General features: G+C 47.2%; 7 protein-coding genes across 7 annotated transcripts; 4 read left to right on the plus strand and 3 right to left on the minus strand.

The window, feature by feature from the left end:
- Positions 1-457: 457 nt before the first annotated feature.
- On the plus strand, positions 458-985 carry F4817DRAFT_319234 (uncharacterized protein; the record flags this gene model as incomplete). Its single annotated transcript, XM_049301032.1, has 1 exon — positions 458-985. The coding sequence occupies one exon, from the start codon at positions 458-460 to the stop codon at positions 983-985; it is 528 nt and encodes a 175-aa protein (XP_049155687.1).
- Positions 986-1,722: 737 nt separating this feature from the next.
- F4817DRAFT_348034 (cyclophilin-like protein) lies at positions 1,723-3,557 on the plus strand. Its single transcript, XM_049304629.1, has one exon. The coding sequence runs from the start codon at positions 1,878-1,880 to the stop codon at positions 3,348-3,350; it is 1,473 nt and encodes a 490-aa protein (XP_049155688.1). The 5' UTR covers positions 1,723-1,877; the 3' UTR covers positions 3,351-3,557.
- Positions 3,558-9,174: 5,617 nt separating this feature from the next.
- On the plus strand, positions 9,175-11,032 carry F4817DRAFT_231105 (uncharacterized protein). Its single transcript, XM_049298924.1, has 3 exons — positions 9,175-9,633; positions 9,698-9,805; positions 9,898-11,032. The coding sequence occupies exons 1-3, from the start codon at positions 9,445-9,447 to the stop codon at positions 10,957-10,959; spliced, it is 1,359 nt and encodes a 452-aa protein (XP_049155689.1). The 5' UTR covers positions 9,175-9,444; the 3' UTR covers positions 10,960-11,032.
- A 1,766-nt stretch (positions 11,033-12,798) lies between these two features.
- F4817DRAFT_348047 (fungal-specific transcription factor domain-containing protein) lies at positions 12,799-15,208 on the minus strand. Its single transcript, XM_049304630.1, has 3 exons — positions 14,272-15,208; positions 13,773-14,210; positions 12,799-13,716 (listed from the first exon to the last, which is right to left on the minus strand). Exons 1-3 carry the CDS (start codon positions 14,952-14,954, stop codon positions 12,900-12,902), a joined length of 1,938 nt encoding a protein of 645 aa, XP_049155690.1. The 5' UTR covers positions 14,955-15,208; the 3' UTR covers positions 12,799-12,899.
- A 253-nt stretch (positions 15,209-15,461) lies between these two features.
- Positions 15,462-17,236, minus strand: F4817DRAFT_348049 (pyridoxal phosphate-dependent transferase). Its single transcript, XM_049304631.1, has 3 exons — positions 16,675-17,236; positions 15,989-16,570; positions 15,462-15,930 (listed from the first exon to the last, which is right to left on the minus strand). Exons 1-3 carry the CDS (start codon positions 17,089-17,091, stop codon positions 15,523-15,525), a joined length of 1,407 nt encoding a protein of 468 aa, XP_049155691.1. The 5' UTR covers positions 17,092-17,236; the 3' UTR covers positions 15,462-15,522.
- Positions 17,237-17,924: 688 nt separating this feature from the next.
- On the plus strand, positions 17,925-19,573 carry F4817DRAFT_319239 (kinase-like domain-containing protein; the record flags this gene model as incomplete). The annotated part of the gene is made up of 8 exons (XM_049301033.1): positions 17,925-17,944; positions 18,045-18,303; positions 18,353-18,483; positions 18,580-18,665; positions 18,739-18,867; positions 18,920-19,025; positions 19,087-19,135; positions 19,214-19,573. 8 exons carry the CDS (start codon positions 17,925-17,927, stop codon positions 19,571-19,573), a joined length of 1,140 nt encoding a protein of 379 aa, XP_049155692.1.
- Positions 19,454-22,004, minus strand: F4817DRAFT_348054 (peptidase S28). Its single transcript, XM_049304632.1, has 5 exons — positions 20,758-22,004; positions 20,629-20,700; positions 20,431-20,561; positions 20,218-20,383; positions 19,454-20,159 (listed from the first exon to the last, which is right to left on the minus strand). The coding sequence occupies exons 1-5, from the start codon at positions 21,579-21,581 to the stop codon at positions 19,706-19,708; spliced, it is 1,647 nt and encodes a 548-aa protein (XP_049155693.1). The 5' UTR covers positions 21,582-22,004; the 3' UTR covers positions 19,454-19,705.
- Positions 22,005-22,174: the final 170 nt, after the last annotated feature.

The following is a 22,174-nucleotide window of genomic DNA, read 5'->3' on the forward strand; positions in this document are numbered from 1 at the left end:
TTGCAGCAACCCGGGAAATATAATAATCTAAAGGCCTTCTCCCCCCTGTCTTGGTTTATAAACCCGACAGCATCAGCCCAATTGTTCCCTACATTTCAACCTCATTTAGGAACGTTGTATTTCACACCGATTATCCCGCATTCCTTTCCTAGAAACTCGAACACTTGTGTTATCGTCTGTTAAAGGAGACGACGTTACAATTGTGATCGTCAGATCGACAGGACGCCAGTACACTTAGACGGAAGCTGGTCCGTTGTTCACACTCCGAGACGAAAATCCACCAAGTCCACTTACATCCGGCACTATCCCACCGCCGATCGATTGGTAACTCGACAGCTCGACTCGTGTTCCATTCCTCCATTTCCCCATTCCCGCCAACTTGGACACACCTTCAATTCAATGCAGCTCGCCGTTAGACACATAATACGGATTGAACATGTTCTATCGCGACGTCAACATGCATTACACAGATGAGCCGATGGAATCGGGACCCGATTCGGTTTCGTATCACAATATCGACTTCGCTATGCATAAGTACCTCTTATTACAGAACCAACACGAAGAGATTCGGCAACATATGCACGATCTCTGTCCTTCATATACGACGTCTTCTACTGCAGTTACTTCGCCTTCAGTCTCACCCACCAGGTCATTCAGTGGTAGCCCATCCCTCAAGCTCTCTTCTTCGCCCTCACGGAACCATCGAAGATCATCATTATCCTCTATTAGGAGCTCGGGATACCGAGGCTCGCAGACCCAGCTAGAACCGGTGCTAGACGAATCGTTGATCGAGGAGATGGCGGCAGGAGAACAGAAGCTCTTCGATGTGAACGAGGGCCTCAAGAGGGCTCTGACGGAGCTGCTTAACTGCGAGACGGTGCGGAAGGACCAAGAAATGAGAACTTGGGTGCAGACGCGATTAATGGACACGGAAAGAGAGCTGCGCAGCGGACGAAGACGGCGAAGCCATGGTAGTTCCGACTAAGTGGGCGAAGAAGGAAAAGGGTTTAAGGGATGGGAGTGAAGTGTGGAAAAGTTGGTTAATTTTAAGACGGGAAGGAAAACAAAGGTATTAGACGGACCGTGTTGGATTAGGGGTTAAAGGAATACTGGGTTTGGGCTTGGGAACTCGATACCTATTTGAATTCGGATGGCGTTCGGGAACCTGGCAGCCAGTTCTGTGCGGCATATCATCAAATTTTATCTGAAGCTTCTCATCGGCGACTTGGCGATGAAATGCTTCTTGGCCGTCTGGTGAGAGATAGGCGTGCCAGTTTTTCGGAAGGGCGCTATAAATGGATCGAATATTGTTTAATTGAAGTTTTCCGTAAAGGATGCAATTTTGAGATTCAAGGATATATTTACAAACCTACCTCTAGGTACCTTTAAACAAAGAAGGAAAACACATACCTTACATACCTTACATAGGTATACATAGTACTAACTACGCTGTTGCAATTGAAAAATGGAGATGGTTTATATATTCAAAGCGTGCCAATTAGTATAAGAGACGGCCTGAGTTGTGATAGCTTCAATGTCTTTAATTGATGTTAATGGAAAATTCTAGGTACGGACGCGGGGTACATGTACCTATGTAGGTGCCTTTTATTTCCCGTCTAGGTGCGTATTTCGTACGCAGCCACATAATCACACAGCCACAGGTATCCGCGTAACACTCAAAGTGCGTCACAGCTTACGGTTCATTCTTTGCCTTCGCGTCTTATCAATTTATTCCCTATTTCAGACAACCACGATCCCTCCTCCTTCCACCTTCTAACGCGCTCCTAATTCACCAGAATTCAACCCATCTTATGTTATGTATTATTGCTATCGTCTCGTCTTAATCACAGCGCCCTAGCAGAAAGGATAAAGAAAAGATGTCAGTCTTGCTCGAAACAAGCGCCGGCGACATAGTGATAGACTTGTTAGTTGATTACGCGCCAAAAGAATGCGAGAACTTCATAAAACTCTGCAAGGTTAAATACTACAACTTCTCGCCCATACATTCTATCCAACAGAACTTTTCCTTCCAAACTGGCGACCCTCTTGGTCCGACCTCTGTCGCTTCTGATGGCGGTTCCTCTATATGGGGTCTCATCTCGGGGCCCTCCAAGAAAACATTTAGCGCTACGTTTCATCCAAAGTTGAGACATCTCGAGAGAGGCACTGTCTCCATGGCTACTGCTCCACATCCATCCGATCCCGATGCTCGTGTTGCCGGCAGCCAATTCATTGTCACACTCGGCGACAACACAGATTATTTAGACGGAAAGGCGGCTATCTTTGGCAAAGTCGTCGAGGGGTTTGATGTACTGGAGAAAGTCAACAATGCCATTACTGACAAAGATGGCCATCCGCTCGTTGATATTCGCATAAAACACACAATCATTCTTGACGACCCCTACTCCGACCCGTCCGGCCTGCGAGAGCCCAGCCAATCACCTCCGCCGTCTAAGGCGCAGCTCGCTACGGTTCGAATCGCCGATGATGCGCCTTTAACCGAAGAGATAGACGAGGAGGCGGCAGAGAAGGTGCGGCGTGAGAGGGAGGCACGCGCACAGGCTTTAACTCTCGAGATGATGGGCGATCTTCCATTTGCCGAAGTCAAGCCTCCCGAGAATGTACTTTTCGTGTGCAAGCTTAACCCCGTGACCACCGATTCCGACCTTGAGCTTATCTTCAGCCGCTTCGGCAAGATTTTATCGTGCGAGGTCATACGCGACAAGAAGACGGGAGACAGTCTACAATATGCCTTCGTAGAATTCGAAGACAAGGGCGCATGCGAAGCGGCTTATTTTAAGATGCAAGGAGTGCTCATTGACGACCGAAGGATACACGTTGACTTCAGTCAGAGTGTGAGCAAGTTAGCTGAGGTTTGGAGGGGTGGGGAAAATGCGAAGCGGAAACGCAAGCGTGAAGGTGGCGGATGGGGCGGTGTTAAAGAGTTGGAGAAATGGAGGAAGTATAGGGAAGAGGACGGCCACGAAGACACCGAAGATCATTACAGCATGGTTTACGGGGAGGAAGAAATGCGCGGCCGGCACAGGCGACAGAGAGACGGTCGAGATCAAGATGATAGGCGGGCCCGAGATCCCGATCGCTTCGGGGATAAAGATGGAAGTAGAAACCGTGACGATGCGGATCAAGCCAGACGCCGGGACGGTGGATATGGGCGCGACCAAGATGGGGCGCCGCAGTCGCGAAGTAGAAGCCCAGTGAGAGACAAGCCTCGAGATAGGAATCGGTACGATGACTACCGAAGGGATGATCGCGCTAGGAACCGACATGACGACCGACGTGGAAAAGATCAAGAAAGAGATCAGCCTCGTCGTGACTATCGGCGGAGATAGTCTGAATCCACTACCTTTGATACGAAACGACTGTCATATCGAGTATGTGGACTTAGTTAACTACCTATCTACCTGTGTTCTAAACGTACCTACTCAGCGTTATATACAAATAGCATGAACCAAGTACGTCTTTATAGTATGGAGACAACCCGATTTGGATAAAGAGAAAGCTAATACATTTTAGAGCATACGGCCATATACGGGCGTAGTAATCGCGCGTGTAGCTTGGTATAGGATATTCGTTCTATGTACGATTGGTGTTTTTCCTATCCCTTACGTTTCTTATGCGTTCGGTGACGAATACCGGAACGAGCCGAGCCGTCTGTATGTATTTGGCTCACGTTTAGACCATGTGGCCTAACGGGCATATCAATGTCGTTCTCTACTCCCGCTAAAGCTCCAAGTCTGACTATATGAAGTGAGTAGGGATAGGTTTAAGGAGGGTTGTGTTCATTCCGTCGCTCGCCCCCGTTCCCAGACCCTTTTATCACTGTATAAACCAGTCAAATATTGGCCTGACATGGCGCAAAGGGATGCGGATTCGGCCATGTGATGGTGGCTATATCGCTAGTCTCCATAATTGTATTCCATTCTACAGGATGAAGCGGCGGTCTTGGAAACTCAGACACCAGTATAATCCCTCTCATTCACCTTCCTGGTCAATGCCGACAAATAAATGCTTCCAAGGTAGTTCAGCTACGTTGGGAGAAGATTCTGAAGTCGAAACAAAGCGATGCAGCTAGACATCCCCAGTTGTAGCGAAGAGATACGCAGAATTCGGCTATCTTGCATCGCGATACTGAATGGTTAATATGCGGAACATTGTATCGACCACGCGGAGGATTGGTAATCTACTCGAAGTGGTAACTACTGACTAAAACTTAGGTTTAAAGCTTTGTTGCTATCTTGTTTAACGTATGACATATCCTATAATCCTCCTTCCCGGTTACACCGATGCCGCTGTCACCCGGCAGCCGTCTATCAGGCATCGAGGAAAGAAACTAGTGGCGTCTCCAAGGAAAAATACTATCGACGAGGTTCATTTAAATCACTAAAATGAGTCACCACGGACTGGAAGAGAAGATAGGAAATGCCTATACGATCACGAATAGCCGAAGTCGGATACGTGTAGAGACGCGTTTGCTGCCATTATTAAGACTACAGCAAACCAATATGGTGCTGACTTTAAGCATTAGCCTTCTCACCGACATACCAAGAGTATGACTATCGCTTCACTTCAACTAGCATGGGTCATCCATATCTACAAAGGCCGGGGGAGTGTTGCGAGTATACACCTGAACCCAGGCAGCCCCCTTTATGAGCTTCGATTACCCGCAGACTAGAAGCCTGATGGAACAATGGAAGGCGGCTCGACGATGCAAGTGGCTCGTGGCTTGCGGCTGGTCGCCACCATGCAGGTTTGAAAGTATTCAAGTATTTGCTTTCTAACTACTCTTGATGCTAGTAAACCGTATGCATTGGGTAAATCTACTATCGTTTTCTCATGCCATGTCAATATCGAAACTGGCGTAAGAAAAGGACAGCTCAACCTGATAAACAGCGTAGCTATTTTATACCTTGTTTAGCTGTTCACCTCCCTAAACATATATTTAAGAGTTCCCCCCAAGGTCCTAGGCTCTTATGTTGTGGTAAGATTCTCTGGCCAGGATTGACGGAGCTCTACATACGCAGGTAAAGGAGACTTATGTCGGACGGCATGGGAGACGACATGGGATAGTCATGAGCTTGCAACAGGCCGTCTTTCCCGAGGTGGGGGTGAAGTCATCAACCTACTAGGATGCGAGGTTCGCGAGTTGATGTCCTGTTACTTGTCGTGCCACGAGGCGTTCCTTGAATTCTAATCCGAGCCGAAAGACCCTAGCACTACTTGGGTACCCAACACTACCTAGTTTTCAGAACGCCTACCTACGACCGATCGATGCTACTCTTTATCTAGCATACGTTATCGTCCGGAAGTAGAATACAGGTTTTCTCCTTATTTAGGTACCTTTCGACGCTGGCTGCCTCTAAGACCGTTTTCTGCAAGGTCCCCAAGTTCGTGTGACAATATTTTCATGGCACTTTTAAGATGTCTTGCTGAACCTAGCCCTAAAGGACGTTCACTACTTCAAGTATCGAATATACGTCTCCACTCTGCTGTCTTAGCCTGATATCGGCTGTCACTTTTGTAGGGGATCGTTGTTGCAGCTAGAAGACCCATCATAAATGTCCTGCCGGGAGTCGACGTACTTTCCCGTCCTCGTCAATTTGAGACTATCCATTAACTTGGATCGGAACTCCGACTCTACTCTACGAAGCAAATGATGAGCTTTGAAAAGAGCTCCGAGAATTACACAAAGGGGAATATAGACCGTACCCACAGCAACTTGTGGGGATGATCGATTAATCTCACTATAGATTCAGATCTTTGAGTTCCAGAGCAGATCCGTTGCCAAGTTAACTCTTCAATGAGCAATATTTATTATCTCTTTTGACGTACTGGTATGATAATGGCTAGGGTATGGAGGATAACTTCCGAGGAAGATCGAGTAGTCGTCAATGCTCATTTCTGGGCCCAACTTGTGAGTATATCTGTTCCAATGGTATAAGGGGCTAGAATGGGACCAAAACTTCAAGAGATCATCAGCATAGGTAGTTTACAAATAGGCTTTTTGCCACAGTACTGATTTTGGACCCTGACCCCTAAGTCTCGCCCAAGGATTAAAGCTACCTACTCCAAGGCCTACCTGTTGACTGGCATCATGGCAATTTGACCCCCCAAAATGTCTCGCATACTGACGGACACGTTTCAGCCAATGATATAGCGGTCGGTAGCACGAATAACGGCTACCTGCAGCTTCTTATAGATGACTGACAGCGGGGACATGCACGCAACCGTGTAGCTGGAAGGAAAAATTTCCGCTGCTAAGTTCTGGCACCTATTATCTCCCAACTATGAGGACCATGTGCCTTCCCAGTGACATGTGTACTCTTGCCCGCGTTTCCACTGTGTTCGGAAGCTTGATGAGAGACAGTAGCACTTTGGCTTAACTTATTCCGCACCCAGTGTATGATACAAGCTGGCTGGAACTACCATGGGGATGAAAGTTTTTATTGTCATATATAGAACGTGCCGACAAGATCCAAGTTCACTCGATACGGATTGCCCTCGTTGAGAGATGTTCCGGTTCCATGCTTTCCATGCTCTCCGTCCTTGAACTAGGGATCCCAACTTGCCACAAGGAGGCGATGATCCCCCAAACATATCCCGATTCAGTACTCGTAGATACTTATTTAGGAAATAACCTCTTTTCAGCCCTATTATATACTCGAAAGAGAAAACTTAACTCGCTGACGGTATACTAGAATAATCAATAGCTTATTTTAGGCGCCTCTTGGAAATGGCTTATCGCAAATCGACGAAATGGCATTTTCTAGTATAGTCTAACCGTAAGACCGAGACATCCAGAGGAGGACCTCAATTCTGGTCAAACAAGGATTAGCATCGCGTATCTATAATCTACATGGCGCATCCCGCAGGCGTAGGTACGGGGTGCTGCTCACTTATCATGCAGCTGGACTATACATACATCTAACAATCTGTGCGAGACATCATTTTTCTCTGCATGCGGGTGGTTTGCCCACCAAGCGGGCGACAGATGACTGGATGGGGCCGTCAAATCGGATCTCTGACCAGCCTCATAGGCTTATTGATCTAGTATAGACCCTGCTAATCTAAACGATTCATACAAGAAAAAAATGATAGGTCACCGACAGAGCCGTTGGAATCGACTGAGGCACTTATCGTCATTTGCTGCAGGAGTAATCTCTTGCAGAATATTTCCTCATCCCCGATGCTCATAATATTGAACTTCCCTGCTACCTTCGGATGTCTCAAGTTTACTGTTCGCATAGAAACGGTACGGGGAGACTAGGTACCTACATCTAGGTCATCAATGCTAATGCAAGTAGAAGCAACGCACTCTGCCAATTCGGGGGTACAGGATAGGCGGTGCTAAAACCGAGAATACCTACTCCAAGGTACTACTAGGGGGAAAGATGCTCGTGTGACAGTGTCTAGATCTACAACGCTTAGAGGGAGTCTCGTTTGTGTTGTGCTAGGGTCAGAAAGTGTGGGAGAGCCTTCCATGTACTCTGCAACTCATCTTCGGTGGTAGCTATGGGCAAACACGAAATATAGACAGTCGATTACTCTGAATCTCTATCCGAGTTTCCTTGCTGCCTTTCTACTTTCATAGCTTCTATCTTGCCCTCTTGCCCTAGGAGTGAGCGGATACATTCTAATCCCCGAAGAATCTATTATGGGAATGGTCTTTGCGCCTCGTTAGACCGGATGGAGCGGCTGTGGCTTCATGTAGGCTTGGCTAGGCCGGCGTGGAAGAAACAAAACCATTCTGTCATTTTTCGTTTGAGACCCTCGCCATCTACCCCGCTAAACATTCTAAGGTAGGAGAAGGCTGCAGTACTGTGAATCGAAAATGGCAAAGGGGAGACCAGCCAAAGACCTCACCTCATTCTCATTTTCGCTCTCCTTTGGTACTTTCCCCCCCTTTCCACCGTGCCGTCACACAGAGTGCCAATACACGTATGCAATAGGTGACGAATAACTGCGTCACGTAGGTAGGCGCTTATTCTTAAGTGTCTCGACATTGGGCAGCACTGAAAACTCACCCTCAGTCTTTATGGCGAGCAGAGTCATCCCATTGTCTTACCCGACGTTTGCGTCCTCAGTAGGACGAGAGCCGTTGGTCGAAAGTAACCTCCATGGTGTTTGCTCTGGCGATCTTCCGCAATACCCAATGATCAACTACTCGTTACCTGATCCGCCGCCCCCTCCACTTCACGCAGGAGACAGGTTACTTGGACATGGGAATGGCTTTGTCGAAATTACATATCATTTTCTGTTGATAGATCGTGTATCAAAGCGTTTGATATCTTATTTTATAAATCAAGCTGCTTATAATTGGCTTATTTTGGCGTCTTGTGATGGAGACTGAAGCCGAGACGTAGATCGTATACTATCAGGAGCACACTAACGCCATCTCTCTTCTTCATGGAGCACCTGTACCTAGAGCTCGGCCTTGTAGCTAAGAATATAGAAAGCATCTTGGGGTAGCCTAGGACCTAGGTAGTCTAGTACGAATAAAATATGCCGGTCTCAGTATATGAGGCCCACCTGGTTCGCTACATCATCTATATAGATTGCATCGAGATTGGTCACTCACCAAGCCCCAACTCCAGATGGCCTTGTCCCCTGGGAGGATCGGCCTGCCATTCTACCTAACCTCCCCACCGGCCTTATAGGGGTACTAGCTGTTTGTCTAGGTCTTCCTCCCCTTTTCAGGGTGAAACGAAGCACGTTGGACTAGGTTGGAAATACAATTCGACTTAGAGTACACATGGCTAACCTAGAGTTTTGCTCATCATGCAGTAGCCATGCATCTAACCGTCCCTCTACTTGTACCCTTGAGCTCGTGTAACAAAGCTAGACTAATCGACCTCATAGTTGTGGATAGACATCTCGATGTGACACCTGCTGTGTTATGAACCAAGGGCAGAATGACAAGTACTCAACAAATATCTACCCTGAAGAGCTTCGTAACCCGGTTGCAAACAGTAATATTAAGGCATGCCTGCTGGGAAAGTTGTACGGGATTATAACAGTCACAAAACTTGCAGCTTCTCAATTTCCCTTCCTGTCTTTTTCGGTGGTGATTTACACGAGTCGTTTCCTCTCGCCTCTGCAAACCGCCAAGTTTGATCAATTCTCTAATGAAACATCAGAGTCTGACAAGACGAGAGGGACCCATCAAAAGCTCGAACCTCTCATCACGCTGAGATTCTGGAGCTGAAATAAGTTAGTGAAAACCAGCTGTCGGACAGCCTGGCCCCTGTTCCTCTCTCTGTAGAAAGGGCTCATTGTTCCTCTCATCAATCTCCTTCCTGCAGTCGCAGAGCAAAACAAGGGCCCCCCTCTCCGTTGACACAATTCCGATAGGACGGGGACGGACTGAACACTGTCCTTGTCTCTCACGCACCCGGCCGCGCGAATTCGAGCTGTGGCAAAAATACAATGGTCACTCCGGCTTGCTATTCCCCCAGCGACGCTGGCAGGCGATATAGTCGTGCTTGTCCTCCATACCCGAGCCCATACTCGGATAGACGCTATCATCTATCCACACAAGACGCTCGATCATCAACTATGACAGATCGCGAAATAGACTCCGAGTCATCACAGCCTCGAAAGAGGATCGCAGTAGCAGTAAGTCAGATAGCTATCTTTAATCCTGCTTGGCTATGGCTAACTAGAAAACCTCATTATGAAGTGCGGTCGATGCCGCAAGCGCAAGATCCGATGTAGTGGCGACCCCGGGAACGGGCTCCCATGTTCCAACTGCAAGAATGCAGGCCATGCGCCGTGTCTCTTCTTACGGGTAATCCTCCGCCGATCATATCAAGAAAGAAAAGAAAGAAGAGCACGAGAGAATATGGAGAAACATTTCTAACTTTTCTGATGATTGTCCAGGTTTCTTCAACTGAAACTCACCTTAGGCACGATAGCAACGACTTTGGGTACAACCTCGACGCGGCTAGGCCATACAGCAACCAATCGAGGGTAACTGTATCTCACCTCAACTCAGTCCCTCAGTATCCCGCTACCATATCTGGCGAGGATGTTATAGCATCGTACCGCCATAGTCAATACCCTTACGCGAGTAAATATCACTACACCACCGTGCCGGGGTGGACGAGCACATATTCGGACGAAGGCGTGGAATATAGCGGCCTCAATTACCCATACCAAATTATAAGCCAAGAGCCTGCTCACATGGTACAAGGATACGGGCGGTACGGCTCAGCAAAATCTGTTTACGTCGATCCTGAAAGTCCTCCGTATTCTTTCGGAAGCTTGGCCCACCGCCCAGTCGCAAGCAGCGAGTCTCCTACTGGGTTCTCGCTGTCCGGAATGGCCGCTTCCCTTCCTAATGCCCCTGACCGCGTAGTTCCGTCAGACCGTCTTCTGCCCCAGGTGAACCGAACCCTAACAAGTTCGTCAAGCTATCGCGCGGATGGGATCACAAGTTACTCCGGCTCGAAGACGTCCCCGAGTAGTTCGTTGTCTGAAGTCAGCTACGGCAACTTAAACCCTAGCTTTGAGTCTCAGTACTCAGCCCCTAATACGCTCCCGACACAACGGTCAGGCAGCCAGAGTGATACAAATCCCTACCAACCAAGTGCGACTCCAGCATCAGATGCCTTATACACATCTAGTGATCAGTCACTTCGATCTACCGATGATACCAACACAAGCTTCAGTTACATCTACAGCGACAAGCTTGAAAGTTCTCGGCGCAATTCGCAATCGAGCTGCGGGGCAAGCGGCGGATCTGTGCTCCCCAATGGCCATGTTTATGTCCCGGACTCGCATCATACTCACGCCCCTTCATCCCAAGGGTATGTCTCTTCGCAAGATAGTGCAGTAGATGGAGCTACCACGTCGTCCAGTCGAGGAGGTAGCAGCAACGGCCCCTCGCATATGCATATGGACGGCCACCGACGATCTGCGGGAAACCTCCGTGGGGGATGATATCTATCGCCCTATGTTTAAGCGTCCCCGGTTGGCTGAAGAGCCGGGTGATGGCGGTATGCGGTGTGACGTGCTCAGGGGGGGGGGGAAGAGAGGGAGCGGGACCAATAAGTCCCAGCCAGCTCAGTCAGCGAGTATTGTACGAGTTCTTCTGGTCGACCAAAAAAGAAAAGAGAAAAAAAAAAACCCCCCATAATTCATACTGTTAGGAACACGGCGATGCCTAACGAATTTACCTTTCTCGCGATCCGGTTCTTCTTTTCGTTTGCCCGAGTCGACGGCACCAGAGTTTTCTGCCTGAAGACAGCTCTCTCTTGGTCCTTCACTCTTTAATATCTTACCACTTCATTATCCAGTCCCTCAAACATCCTCACCGATTCTTCCTACTCCTCCTCCGATTCCTCCTCTCCCGATAATACGTGTCATTTCATCTTGCATGCATCGGGTGTTCCTTGCGGCGGACGAACGCCTTTATGGCGCCTCTTCCCACCCTCCTCATCTCTCCTAGGAATTTTAACACTGGGAGTACAACAATCCGGAATTTCTCCAATCCAAGTTGAATCCGGCGATCTTTTGGCTCTCTACGCTACTCTCAAATTCCGAGAGCCCGGATGCCGGATAATTATTCCTAGTGGACGGAGTAGAATCCAGAAGATAAGCCCGATCGATGTATGGCGCTTCGTGTTCTGGGGCTGGTGGGTTGCGCGAAGATGTAAGTTACGTACGGGTGCATCCCACTTGGGACTCGTCTTCGGTACCCCTACCGCACATGCATGGCGGCTCGGCTACATCCCCCCCGTCGACCCATTGCCGCCCCTTCTCGTCGAATCCTTATCCGCGTGGCAAAGCAGGCGCTGCGTTCCTCGTCTAACTTACGCAAACTCATCTCGGAGAGGCTTATTTCGAGACGCTAGGAGTTGGAATAACTATTCTTTGTACGCGGCGCAGGATCGGTGTTTGTGCCTGTGTGTCTGTGTATGTGTGTATGCGTATGTGTGTATGCATGAGTGTGCGTGCGTCTTTGTGCCGGTCCGTCTGTCTGCATCCGTCCCGCCTTCGTTTTGCTTTCATTTCTTCCCAACCCCACGGGTCTTGTTTTATCTCTGCTTGGTCAAAATACCATACATATTAGGGTGCGGTCTTATTCATCTGGTTGGATCCCTAAGATACCTCTTTGCCGATTTTGGCGGCATAGAATGGATAGCTAAGGACGGGAAAAAGAGACTGAGTGGGAAAAGATAAAAGGCTGGGAACCCTCCTATTATTTCTGCCATTGCATCCAGCAAGTTATACGGCTAGTCAACGACAGGAAGGCTCAGCATTGGCTTTTATTGACATTTCTAGGTTTGGGGGCAACCCCCCAGTCTGTACCATTTGCTTTTTGCTTTTACATTTGTTTTACAGGAATACCCAAGAGTATCTAATAAGGCCTACTCCTAGTAATGGCCTAGTCAGCACAGCATGTTGAAAGAAAGAAAAGCACCCATCATAAGGGAAAGAAATGATGTGAATCAACTATAAGAGATTGTCATAGGTCACCCTAGCATGTTTAAGCCAGATAGGAGAGGAACTGTGGTTTGTACCGTCCCCCTTCCGAGGTCTGAAGTGGGACACAGTTTATGACATATTAGATCCCATAGAGCATCTTAAGAACATAGTCTTATATCCTTTCAATTGAACTTGACAATATATCCATCTTGCCTAGGTCCGTAATGTATCTGGCTGTGTTAGGAATGGTAAGAGGTAGCTAGCATTGGTTTCTTGGTTGAGAAGATATATCTTAAACGGAATGATGTAAGAATACTAATTCAGTTTTTAATAGTAATACATGTATTAACGGCTACTCCTTTTCACTGGCAAGGTCAATTAGGTGACTACTACCTATTATATATACTAGGTACCTATACTAGTTGTCGGACTGTGGTCCCCTTGAATGCATATCAGAAGCCACCGAACATCTCACCAACCAAAACGTCGTCCGGGATTATGAAATCTTCGTAATCTGTGTTATTGATGCTATGCTCATCAGATTGGGTTGGCGCTACAAGCTTTTCGACAACCTCGGCATGTTGCGCTAAGCAGGTATCGCCAAGGTCCCAGCCTGAATTGTCTCTATGACGACGCAATGCTGTGATTAAATCCCATGCAAGTCTAATGGAGCTACTTTTGGAGAGTTCGTTCGGAGACTTTTCGGTTTCGAGCGCACAGCGCAAAAGGATCGAGACCGTTGATGAAAAAGCAAAGGCGCTCATAGGTAGCCAGAAGTCGCGCAATTGCTCTTGTTGGAGTTCTTGGACCAAGAAGACAATATGCTCAGCCGTACTCCGAATACTTATATACTGATTGGCTAAGCTATCACTATTAATCTCGTCCTTAGATCGAGCATTTTCCATTCGAATGCGATGAGTTAATAATTTAATGGATAGATATCCTAATCGGAGGTTAGGCTCGCCGGGGATGTTAAGAAGAACGCCACGAGTTATGACCTGGCGGACATCGTCTCCTAGGCTCTCTACCCATCTATTAAGGCGAAGCTCTAGACTATCGATCGGCTTATTGGCCTCCTTTCTAACCTGATAGAGATATTGCAGGTAGTAATCAAGAACATCGGTTAGATCCGAAAGGGCGACGAAAACGGCCATGGCATCATGCTGCCTTTGTGAATCTGCTCGATTAAGTTGATGCTCAACCTTCGGCTGGGGAACGTCGTAGAAGGACCTTTGAATATGCGGTGGTGTGCCGCAAGCTAAGCTTAACCTACACATCAATAAGCTCAAACTCGGTTTTTCTTTTGGCTCTATACGTGGGTTTACCATTTATCGTGAATCAGTATTGTCCACCATGTATACATTCGAAGCATCTTCTCGGACTGCGGTATGTCCCAGGAAAGGGGGTCATGATTCAAACCAAGCGAGTAGGCCAGAGACACCGCACTCCCGAGTCGAACACCATTACCTACTATGGCAGTTGTTGGTCGGCCTCCAATATTTAATAATATTGCAATAACAGTGGAAATTCCTGGCGAGAGAAAAAGCTCAGACTGGAGAGCTTCGCTGGCAAGGTTCCAGATGAAGCGAACGTCCGGAGACCTTTGTTCTGCAAGTTGGGGCTCAGATTTCCAGTAGACTAGACTATGCGCATAGAGAGAGGAAAGGAGAGCTGGGGATAATCGCTCTTTGGTAGTAGAATATTGCCTTCGGAATGATTCCTCATTTAAAAGGGGGAAGCAGATATTTGCCTTTTGAAAATAACTTAGGCAAGCAATTAGTCACTCAGTAATTACTTTTTACCTGGCAAGAAGACTGCGCTCACAGGTTAATTAATTGCTGTGTCCATGGCTCGAGTAACTTTTCAACGACTTGACACTTCGAGTGTGATGGATTCGCATTCATCGTAAGTCCCAAGGGGCGCTTTTGTACCACTGTGAAAAAGACTTGTCGGCTAAGATTGATTCGCCTTGGACGAACCTGGTGTATATCGCAACCGTCGCCAGCGGTAGTAGATAAGTAGTCGGCCAGGACTTGACTATCTCCAGTCATTGTAGGGCTTATTATATGACTTTCATGTTCTGTTTCTTCAATTGATAGGGAGGTTGATTGGGGCTGAGTATCATGACGATAGTTATAAATAACGGGACTTGTCCTGGGAATGTCATTCCTAGCCCATGCGGCATTGACAGTGATGTTGACTTCATTATCAACAGCGGTCGAATGTTCATTTACCCCATCGCCGTAGTCAGTAACATCTGGAATGGATTGAGGCTGTACCGTGTCTCTTCGAACATGAGTCCTCTGAGTAGTGTGCCCCTTAGTGGAACTCGTCTGCCTCTTGATCGGAAAGGAGCACTCAGTCCCATGGACCTGACACATTAAGCATGATGCCGAATGGGCCTCGATCTTACAGCGGGACTTCCTTTTCCGACAGGGAAGACAAGCCGGGCGTAAATGAGATCGGTAAGGCCTTTCCCGTGGACTCTGCGACTGCATGTGGAACATGTATTTGGCCGCGGAAAATAGTAACTGAGGTCTGTAACTTTTAACACGGTGCTGTTAGGCCGAGAATTCTCAAGAAAAAGGGGAAGATGCTGGTTACTCGCGAGGTGTGAGGAGAGAGTGGTATGTGCCCGAATTTTAAATATACGTTGTTTCGAACCGCAATTGCTAATAGCTTAGATCGACGAGGAATAAGTACCTAGACATGACGCATCGAATGAACCCAACCCATTGATATCTATTTCTCCAGATGTGGATCTACTGGACCAATACTTTATGCAGCTTTCATCGGCAGAGCTTCCTACTTGTGGAGACTTATTGTGCTGTTATATGAGTTTCCCGCGGCAAACCATACTCCCCTCGGAATCGAATCGAGGCAAGGGAGTAGTAATATTTCAGATCTCTCATAATCGTGTAGATGTCTGTGTATTAGGCCTATAAGAAATACCTACATAAGGCTTATACCTATACAGATTAGGACTCTCTACCCTAGACGGTTATTAAGTAAGGTAAGCTTACGGTGTATAGATTATACTCAAGTCCTGTTCAGAAGACAATGTCATACTACTTGCTAATATAAAGGCATAGCGCCCGGTGTAGCAGCAAATGCCTGTTCTAGCAACTGAATGCCCTCCTGTATCTGCTCTCTTGTGACGGTGATCGGTGGGGCTATTCTGAAGATTCCACTGAAGCTCCCGTGGCTGCTTAGATTAGCCCAAACACCGAGATCGTATGCTTTGTCCGCTATAGATCTTGCTAACTCTGTCGCCGGTGCCTTCGTCACTCGATCGGCCACGATCTCAACACCAGCCATTAATCCCCTACCGCGCACATCTCCAATGCACCCGTACCGCTGTTTTAATACCTCAAGACCTTCATGCAGGATCTTTCCCATGGCCCTAGAATGCTCGACCAGATGATCACGCAATACGATTTCTAAGACTTTGTTACCTACCGCGGCAGGTAGGGGATCATTCACCTGTTGGGAATATAAGAAACAGCCAATTTAAAAATGCAGGGTAGATTCAGGTACTTACGTGAGTTGTATAGAAGCAGTAGTCTCTCTCAATGCACACCTTCTCAATCTCTGAGCTGGTCACGACGGCGCTTAGCGGAAGACCATTTCCAAGAGTTTTGCTCAGCGTCAATATATCCGGGACTACGTCTTCGTGAAGGATGGCCATCATATCACCGCAGCGCCCGACGCCGGTTTGTGCTTCGTCGACAATTAAGAGCATACCCCTTCTCTCGCAATGATTCTTTAGAGCCTTCAGGTATCCCTCAGGGAGGACATGTATACCCGCGGAGGACTGGATGCACTCTACTATGACAGCAGCGAGCGACCCGCAGGACGCTTGATCGATTAAACTCCAGCCATAGTCGAGCTCGGTCTCCCAATCGTATGATCCGTCTGGATGGCGAAATATGGATCGATATGCGTTAGGAGCTGGTAGCATATGCATTCCAGGCATGAGGGGCCCTTGACCTTTTCTTCCGTAATGATATTGAACACTAAGAGCTTGAGCCGTCACCCCATGCCACGAGCCATTCACGGCTACAATTTCAAATTTGCCGGTATAAACTTTGGCTAGCTTGACTGCCGCTTCGTTGGACTCACCCTAGAATATAAGATTAGTATTGGCTTCATAGGAGCAGCTTGGTAAACTTCAAGGGAAGATATTTGATAGCCGGCATTGGGATATTTATCAAGATCAGTACTTACTCCGGTGGATAGGAAGAAAGCCTTGTCTAGGCCCGGTGGAAGTAACGAACAGAGTCTCTCGCCTAAGCTTATAACTGGGGGCGAAACCATCCCCGAAAAGAGGTGGTCAAGATTTGCTGCGTGGTCGGCTATTGTCTTTACAATCTCGGGATGTCCATGGCCCAACAAGCAAGACATCTGGCCTGATGTCCAGTCAAGGACTTTGTGGCCTGCTACCGTATATACATAGAGGCCCTTAGCACCGCATATGACATCTTTCATGAACTTTGTTCCATAGTTGAATAGATATTGCGACGTTTTCTGCTGAAGCGCTGCTTGATCTTCGTTTCTGTAGAGACTTGGTACTATGTCGTAGGATTGTGTCGTGGTTCCAGTGCTCTTGTCAGCGAGTTCAGTTTGTACTGTTCCGGATGCCATAGTTATTTGCTTCGTTTGGAAGAGGTAGTAACCCCTCTCAACGTATGCTGATATACTGTTGTAAGTCCCCAGGGGGAAAAGAGCAGCTTTCCAAGATTTCCTCCTTTAGCGATTATTGAAGCGGCCTGCTTTATATAGATAAGCCTAGTTGTTGAGGAAGCAAGTGGGTTAATCGGGGGGTTTCCCGCGGACTAGCTACCGGACCCGCGGAGAACCAGCCGGGCGAATATTGGGGGGCGCACTCAACGATGAGGAGGTTATTGTCAAGCAGCCTCCTAGACCAAAGCCTAGTTCTGTAATAGTCCATTTTTCATTATTTACTGTATGTGGCAATTATCACTAAAATACCCTATACATTAGGGAAGTATATGAAAGGGAAGTGGCTTAATATGTTATTTGCTTGAAATATTATTTAAAGTTCTAGTTTTTTCTGCGTATTTTCAATAATTAGGTACCTAACTATTTAATATTATGAAAGTAATCACATGTTTAGAGCCTTGATCTTGCGTTACGGGTAAAATTACTTGTCCCTATGATATTATTAGGTATCATATTAAAATAATCTCGTTTGAGCCTCTATTAGTACGTATCTCTTGTGTGACAAAACGTTCCATTTCCGTCAAATACATTTCCGTCAAAGAACACAAAGGGCCTTTTCAGTCTACTAATACGAAAACGATTGGACAGAACTTGTCAAAAAAATCTTTATTGATTAAACATATGATAAGGGAATCAACCATCCACAAACTACATTGTTAGTTACCATCAGTGCTAGGTACCTACTTACCATACTCAGGTCTAATTATTAACAATACTCGAGAAGTGAAAGAAGAATGTCTGACTTGGATTTAGAGTACGTATTCCGTTCCTCGATCTTCGCACCGAGTTTACTTTTGGCTGTTCGCTTATACATATACGGTATTTTATAATAGGAAAGGCTAACGTGTATCAAGTGAGGACGTCCAGGACGCGAGGGACCTTTTGACAGAATATTTTGAGAGTGAAAAGCCGAGACGATTCAAGTTTGAAAAGGTTATCGGGGTTGGAGCCTACGGTATAGCATGGAGACTGATATATAGGCCGAGGACTTCTAGCGGGGGGGTAGGCAAGGCACAGCGCCTTGTCATGAAGATGGACCGCACCCATGCAACTAGTGGCCTAGGAGAGGACGGAGGCGCCGGTCAAATTTCAGATGAGGGCAGGTATCTTTCGGTTCGTCGGAGTCCAAAAGCTTGCGGAAGCCAAACTCACATGCTTGTAGATTTTGCAATGGGCTAAGCACATCGTCAAACTCATACAACCACCAAATGACCCTCTTAGTCGACAAGTTGAGGGCCTCCAGCCCCACGGAATCAGGCAGGGGGAATGGATCTACATCGAGTGGCTAGAAAAGTAAGTAGCTGAAGTTGTCCAGGGCAGCGATATGTCAATTCCATGCCCCTAGGTTTCCTTGCCGAAATTCTGCATCTAAGATGACATTTGCTTCAGTGGAACCATTGGTTCGTTTCTCGATAGGGCTTATGAGAAAGATCGACAGCTCCCGAATAGGATGTTATGGAGGTTCTTCTTGTGCTGTAAGTCTTAGCGATCTAAGGTGGTAATCTGCAGTCATTGCGTCGATCTAGAGGTTAATAATTGGCGTCGCAGTAATCCGTATAGGAATCGCCATGGCATGGCCACCCGCCGGGCCTGGGAGTGACGGCGAGCCGCAACTGGAAACTATCGGACCAGGGCCAGGTAGGAAAATAGTGCACGACGATTTGCATGACGAGAACGGTATATCCCGCCTAGAAAATCCCTGACCTCCAGATAGCTGACCAACGTCTAGTCATGTTTGGCTCTTTCGAACCGGACAGTGATGATGAACACGACTTAACTCCGATTATAAAGGCGATCGACTTTGGACTTACGAAAGAATTTCCGGCTAACCGCCAGTAAGTCACCTAGAATAGTCCAAACATTGAGCAAAAACTAACCTAGGTACCTAACGCATAGTGATTTTCGGCACAAGGGAGAGGCTGATAACGTTTTTGATTTCGGAGTCGTGAGTTCTTTGAGCTTCATATTTCCCTGTTCTTCTAGTTCCCTTTATTTCCGCGGAGATAACCTAATAATATTCTAGCTCATGTCCGGGCTGGCAACACTTGACCGCAGCAGCGCACTCGGCCTTATGCCGAGAAGGACAGGCTCGGAATTCTATTATCCGGGAGGCGACGAGATGCCAATCATGGTCGCAGCGAAATTTATGATTCCGGATACAGAACCAAACACTACTCTAGATCCCGAGTTGCGCTATTTGATAATGGCTTGCACCGCAGTCAGACCTGATGACAGACCGACACTGGCAGATTTGGTGGACCGAGTTACGAACGTGATCAAGGAGCGAGATGAGGAGTGGTACATATCGCAAAACATGAACGACAGGGATGAAAGCGACGACAATATTGAAGATATTATTCAAGAGTTGATATTGGATGCTTAAAAGGCGATACTTGTCATACGTATACCATTTACTCAAGCAAAATGTATAGTAGTTACTCAATCTTAACCTTCTAGTTATAACCCTTTCATTACTATTATTTGGGAGCAAAAATAGAACACCACGCCAACCAAATTATGATGTAATAATAGTGTGCTCTCTCTTTGTCATGTAAAAGTCATTAGTCCACTTTGCAATTTGAGACACAACATCTGCTTGGGTCTTCTTAATATCTGGATTTACCGCATTTTGAACAAGGAGGTCGTTACAGTGACGCGAACTGGGGATTAGAATACTGGGAACATTTGGCGTGGAAGCTAAGGGGCCTCTAGGCCTAAACTCACTAGCGACGGAAGCTGATCTCCATGGATCAAACTCGCCGTTCACCCAGAGGAGCCGGGACTCGGCGTCCAAGTATTCAGGTAGCTGCCAGCCCTTGGTATGGGCATTGATGTCTGACGCTGTCTTACCCAAGGCGCTCCCATAGGTGAACTTACCCTCCTCGGGAAAAAATAACTCGCACTGACGCTGCCAGTAGTCTGCGTTGGCGAGACGTGAGAATACAGTAGAGCGGTTTACCGGTGCACCACTGATTTTGAGCGTTAGGTAGTGGAGATTGGCTAATGATTGAGACAGGGGGTTCTTACGTTTGGTAGTAGAAGAAGGGGTCGTTACAAGTCATCCATACCCAAGTACGACCGAACCCATTCGCTCCAGTTTGGTCCGTGAACATTGGGCTAGAGGAATTGTATGTGTCGAAGCACGCGGTGTTATAGTCACCCTTCCACTCATCATAACCGTAGGAGGTACAATCTACTTGGTTAGATTGCGAACGAGTGTGATAAAATTTGCAAACTTACACCCTGGCAGGTAATGAGCTTTGAACCACTCAGCAAAGTTAGGTAAAGCAATTTCGAGGCCGACTCCACGAGGACTACTACTGTTAAGTGGAGCGGTTGAGTTTGGGAAAAAACCCTCAATGGCATCACACCTATATAGGCTGTGTGAGTTTTGCTGAATCTGCAACTATAGAGTTGTTTCCTATATGAATGACTTACATCTGGTAGAATTGGGAATAACCAGAGGTGAATTGAATGCTCTGCCAGGCCCAGATTGGAGATGATATCGCCCTGGAAATAGTGTTAGAACGACTGTACTGGATAGAGGAAGACTACGAGAATACGTACGCAGCTACATCATCTAGATGTACGAGATCTTGAAGCCCGAATAGTTGCTTTAAACCGGCCGTATCTTTTTGAGATCCGTTGGTAAAGACCTTGTCAACATGATCAATAATGGCGGCATAGTCTTCTGAGCAGTTCTTGGGCATGCCTTGTTGGATAGGGTAGAAATATTGCCAGTAATCGAAAATCGCCTCGACGGGACCACTGCTAGAATGCGTCGCCCAAAAAGTCCCGGGTGCAAGACTTTCGATCCAGGCACCTAAGGCACCCGAGTAAGAACCGCCACTCCAGATCCAAGGGGCATTGGATGCGTTCGATGTGTCATCCGCGTCAAACGGTAGCTTAACAGTTTGGGCAAAATGAACGAAGTCGGCAACAGATTGGTCCAAGTTCAAGAACTGAAGGTTCTTCGTTGTTTGGATTTCGTACGGCGTGCTGTTGCCCCAGTATCGATGCTCAACTAAGATAACTGCACCACCAACTTCTTTGGCGATTAGACCGGTGAGGGCTTGGTCAGTCATGTACGACACATAGCCCGTAGCAGCGACCTCGCCAGGGGTGAATAAGATAACGGGTGACCCCGGGCCTTTCCAGAAGGTAGCATTATACCAATAGGTCTGGTTAAACACTCCGAAGTCTGGATTATTGTGATCGATGTATTGCTCAAAATAGGCAATGCCCGTGGCAGACTGCCCGGGATCAGCGAGTGCGGCTAAAATCTCTTCACTGACATTATCGGATGGCGGATAGGGAATAGGAGGCGTTAAGCTGAGCACAACCGGTAAACAGACGAGGGAGAAGAAATATTGAACTATAAAACATATCATTGCGACAATAATATCGACCGAAAGGAGAGGAAGAAGGGAACGCGTCAACGTCAACGTCAACGGCAACGGAACCCCGAGGGCAAAAAGAAGACAAGGAAAGGCTTGCAACTTGGGATGACCATTGTGGCGGGTGAGACAAGATATTTATTATTATTTACCTCTTATAGATTACTTATAGAGCATGGATAAACGCCTCTACCTGCGGGGGTGGGATTCGAAGAGATAGCGACGGCAAGACATAGCCAGTGGATGATAGGTAACTAATATTAGAATTGAGGTCATCATTTATTGTAGGCGAGGAAAGGGGACGCAATTATCCGTAATTGTCTACATGATACAATAATATGCATGATTTAGAGTGAAGATTGTGCAATCTTAGCTTGCTGATGTATGGAAGCACTGATATTGACGGGTTGGTATCGTAGACCGATTGGCGGGATTAGATACGGAGTCCGGGGGTGAGAGGCGGGACCTCACTTAGATAATATCAGCCACATGCGGGAAGCTCAAGCCACAACAGAGGCTTTAGCTTGTACCAATCAATCAATCATAGAACTTATCGTCTTCCGTTCATCGAATTCCAACGTCGGATC

This window comes from Daldinia loculata (assembly GCF_022478755.1).
Source record: "Daldinia loculata strain CBS 113971 unplaced genomic scaffold F4817scaffold_57, whole genome shotgun sequence".
NCBI lineage: Eukaryota > Fungi > Ascomycota > Sordariomycetes > Xylariales > Hypoxylaceae > Daldinia > Daldinia loculata.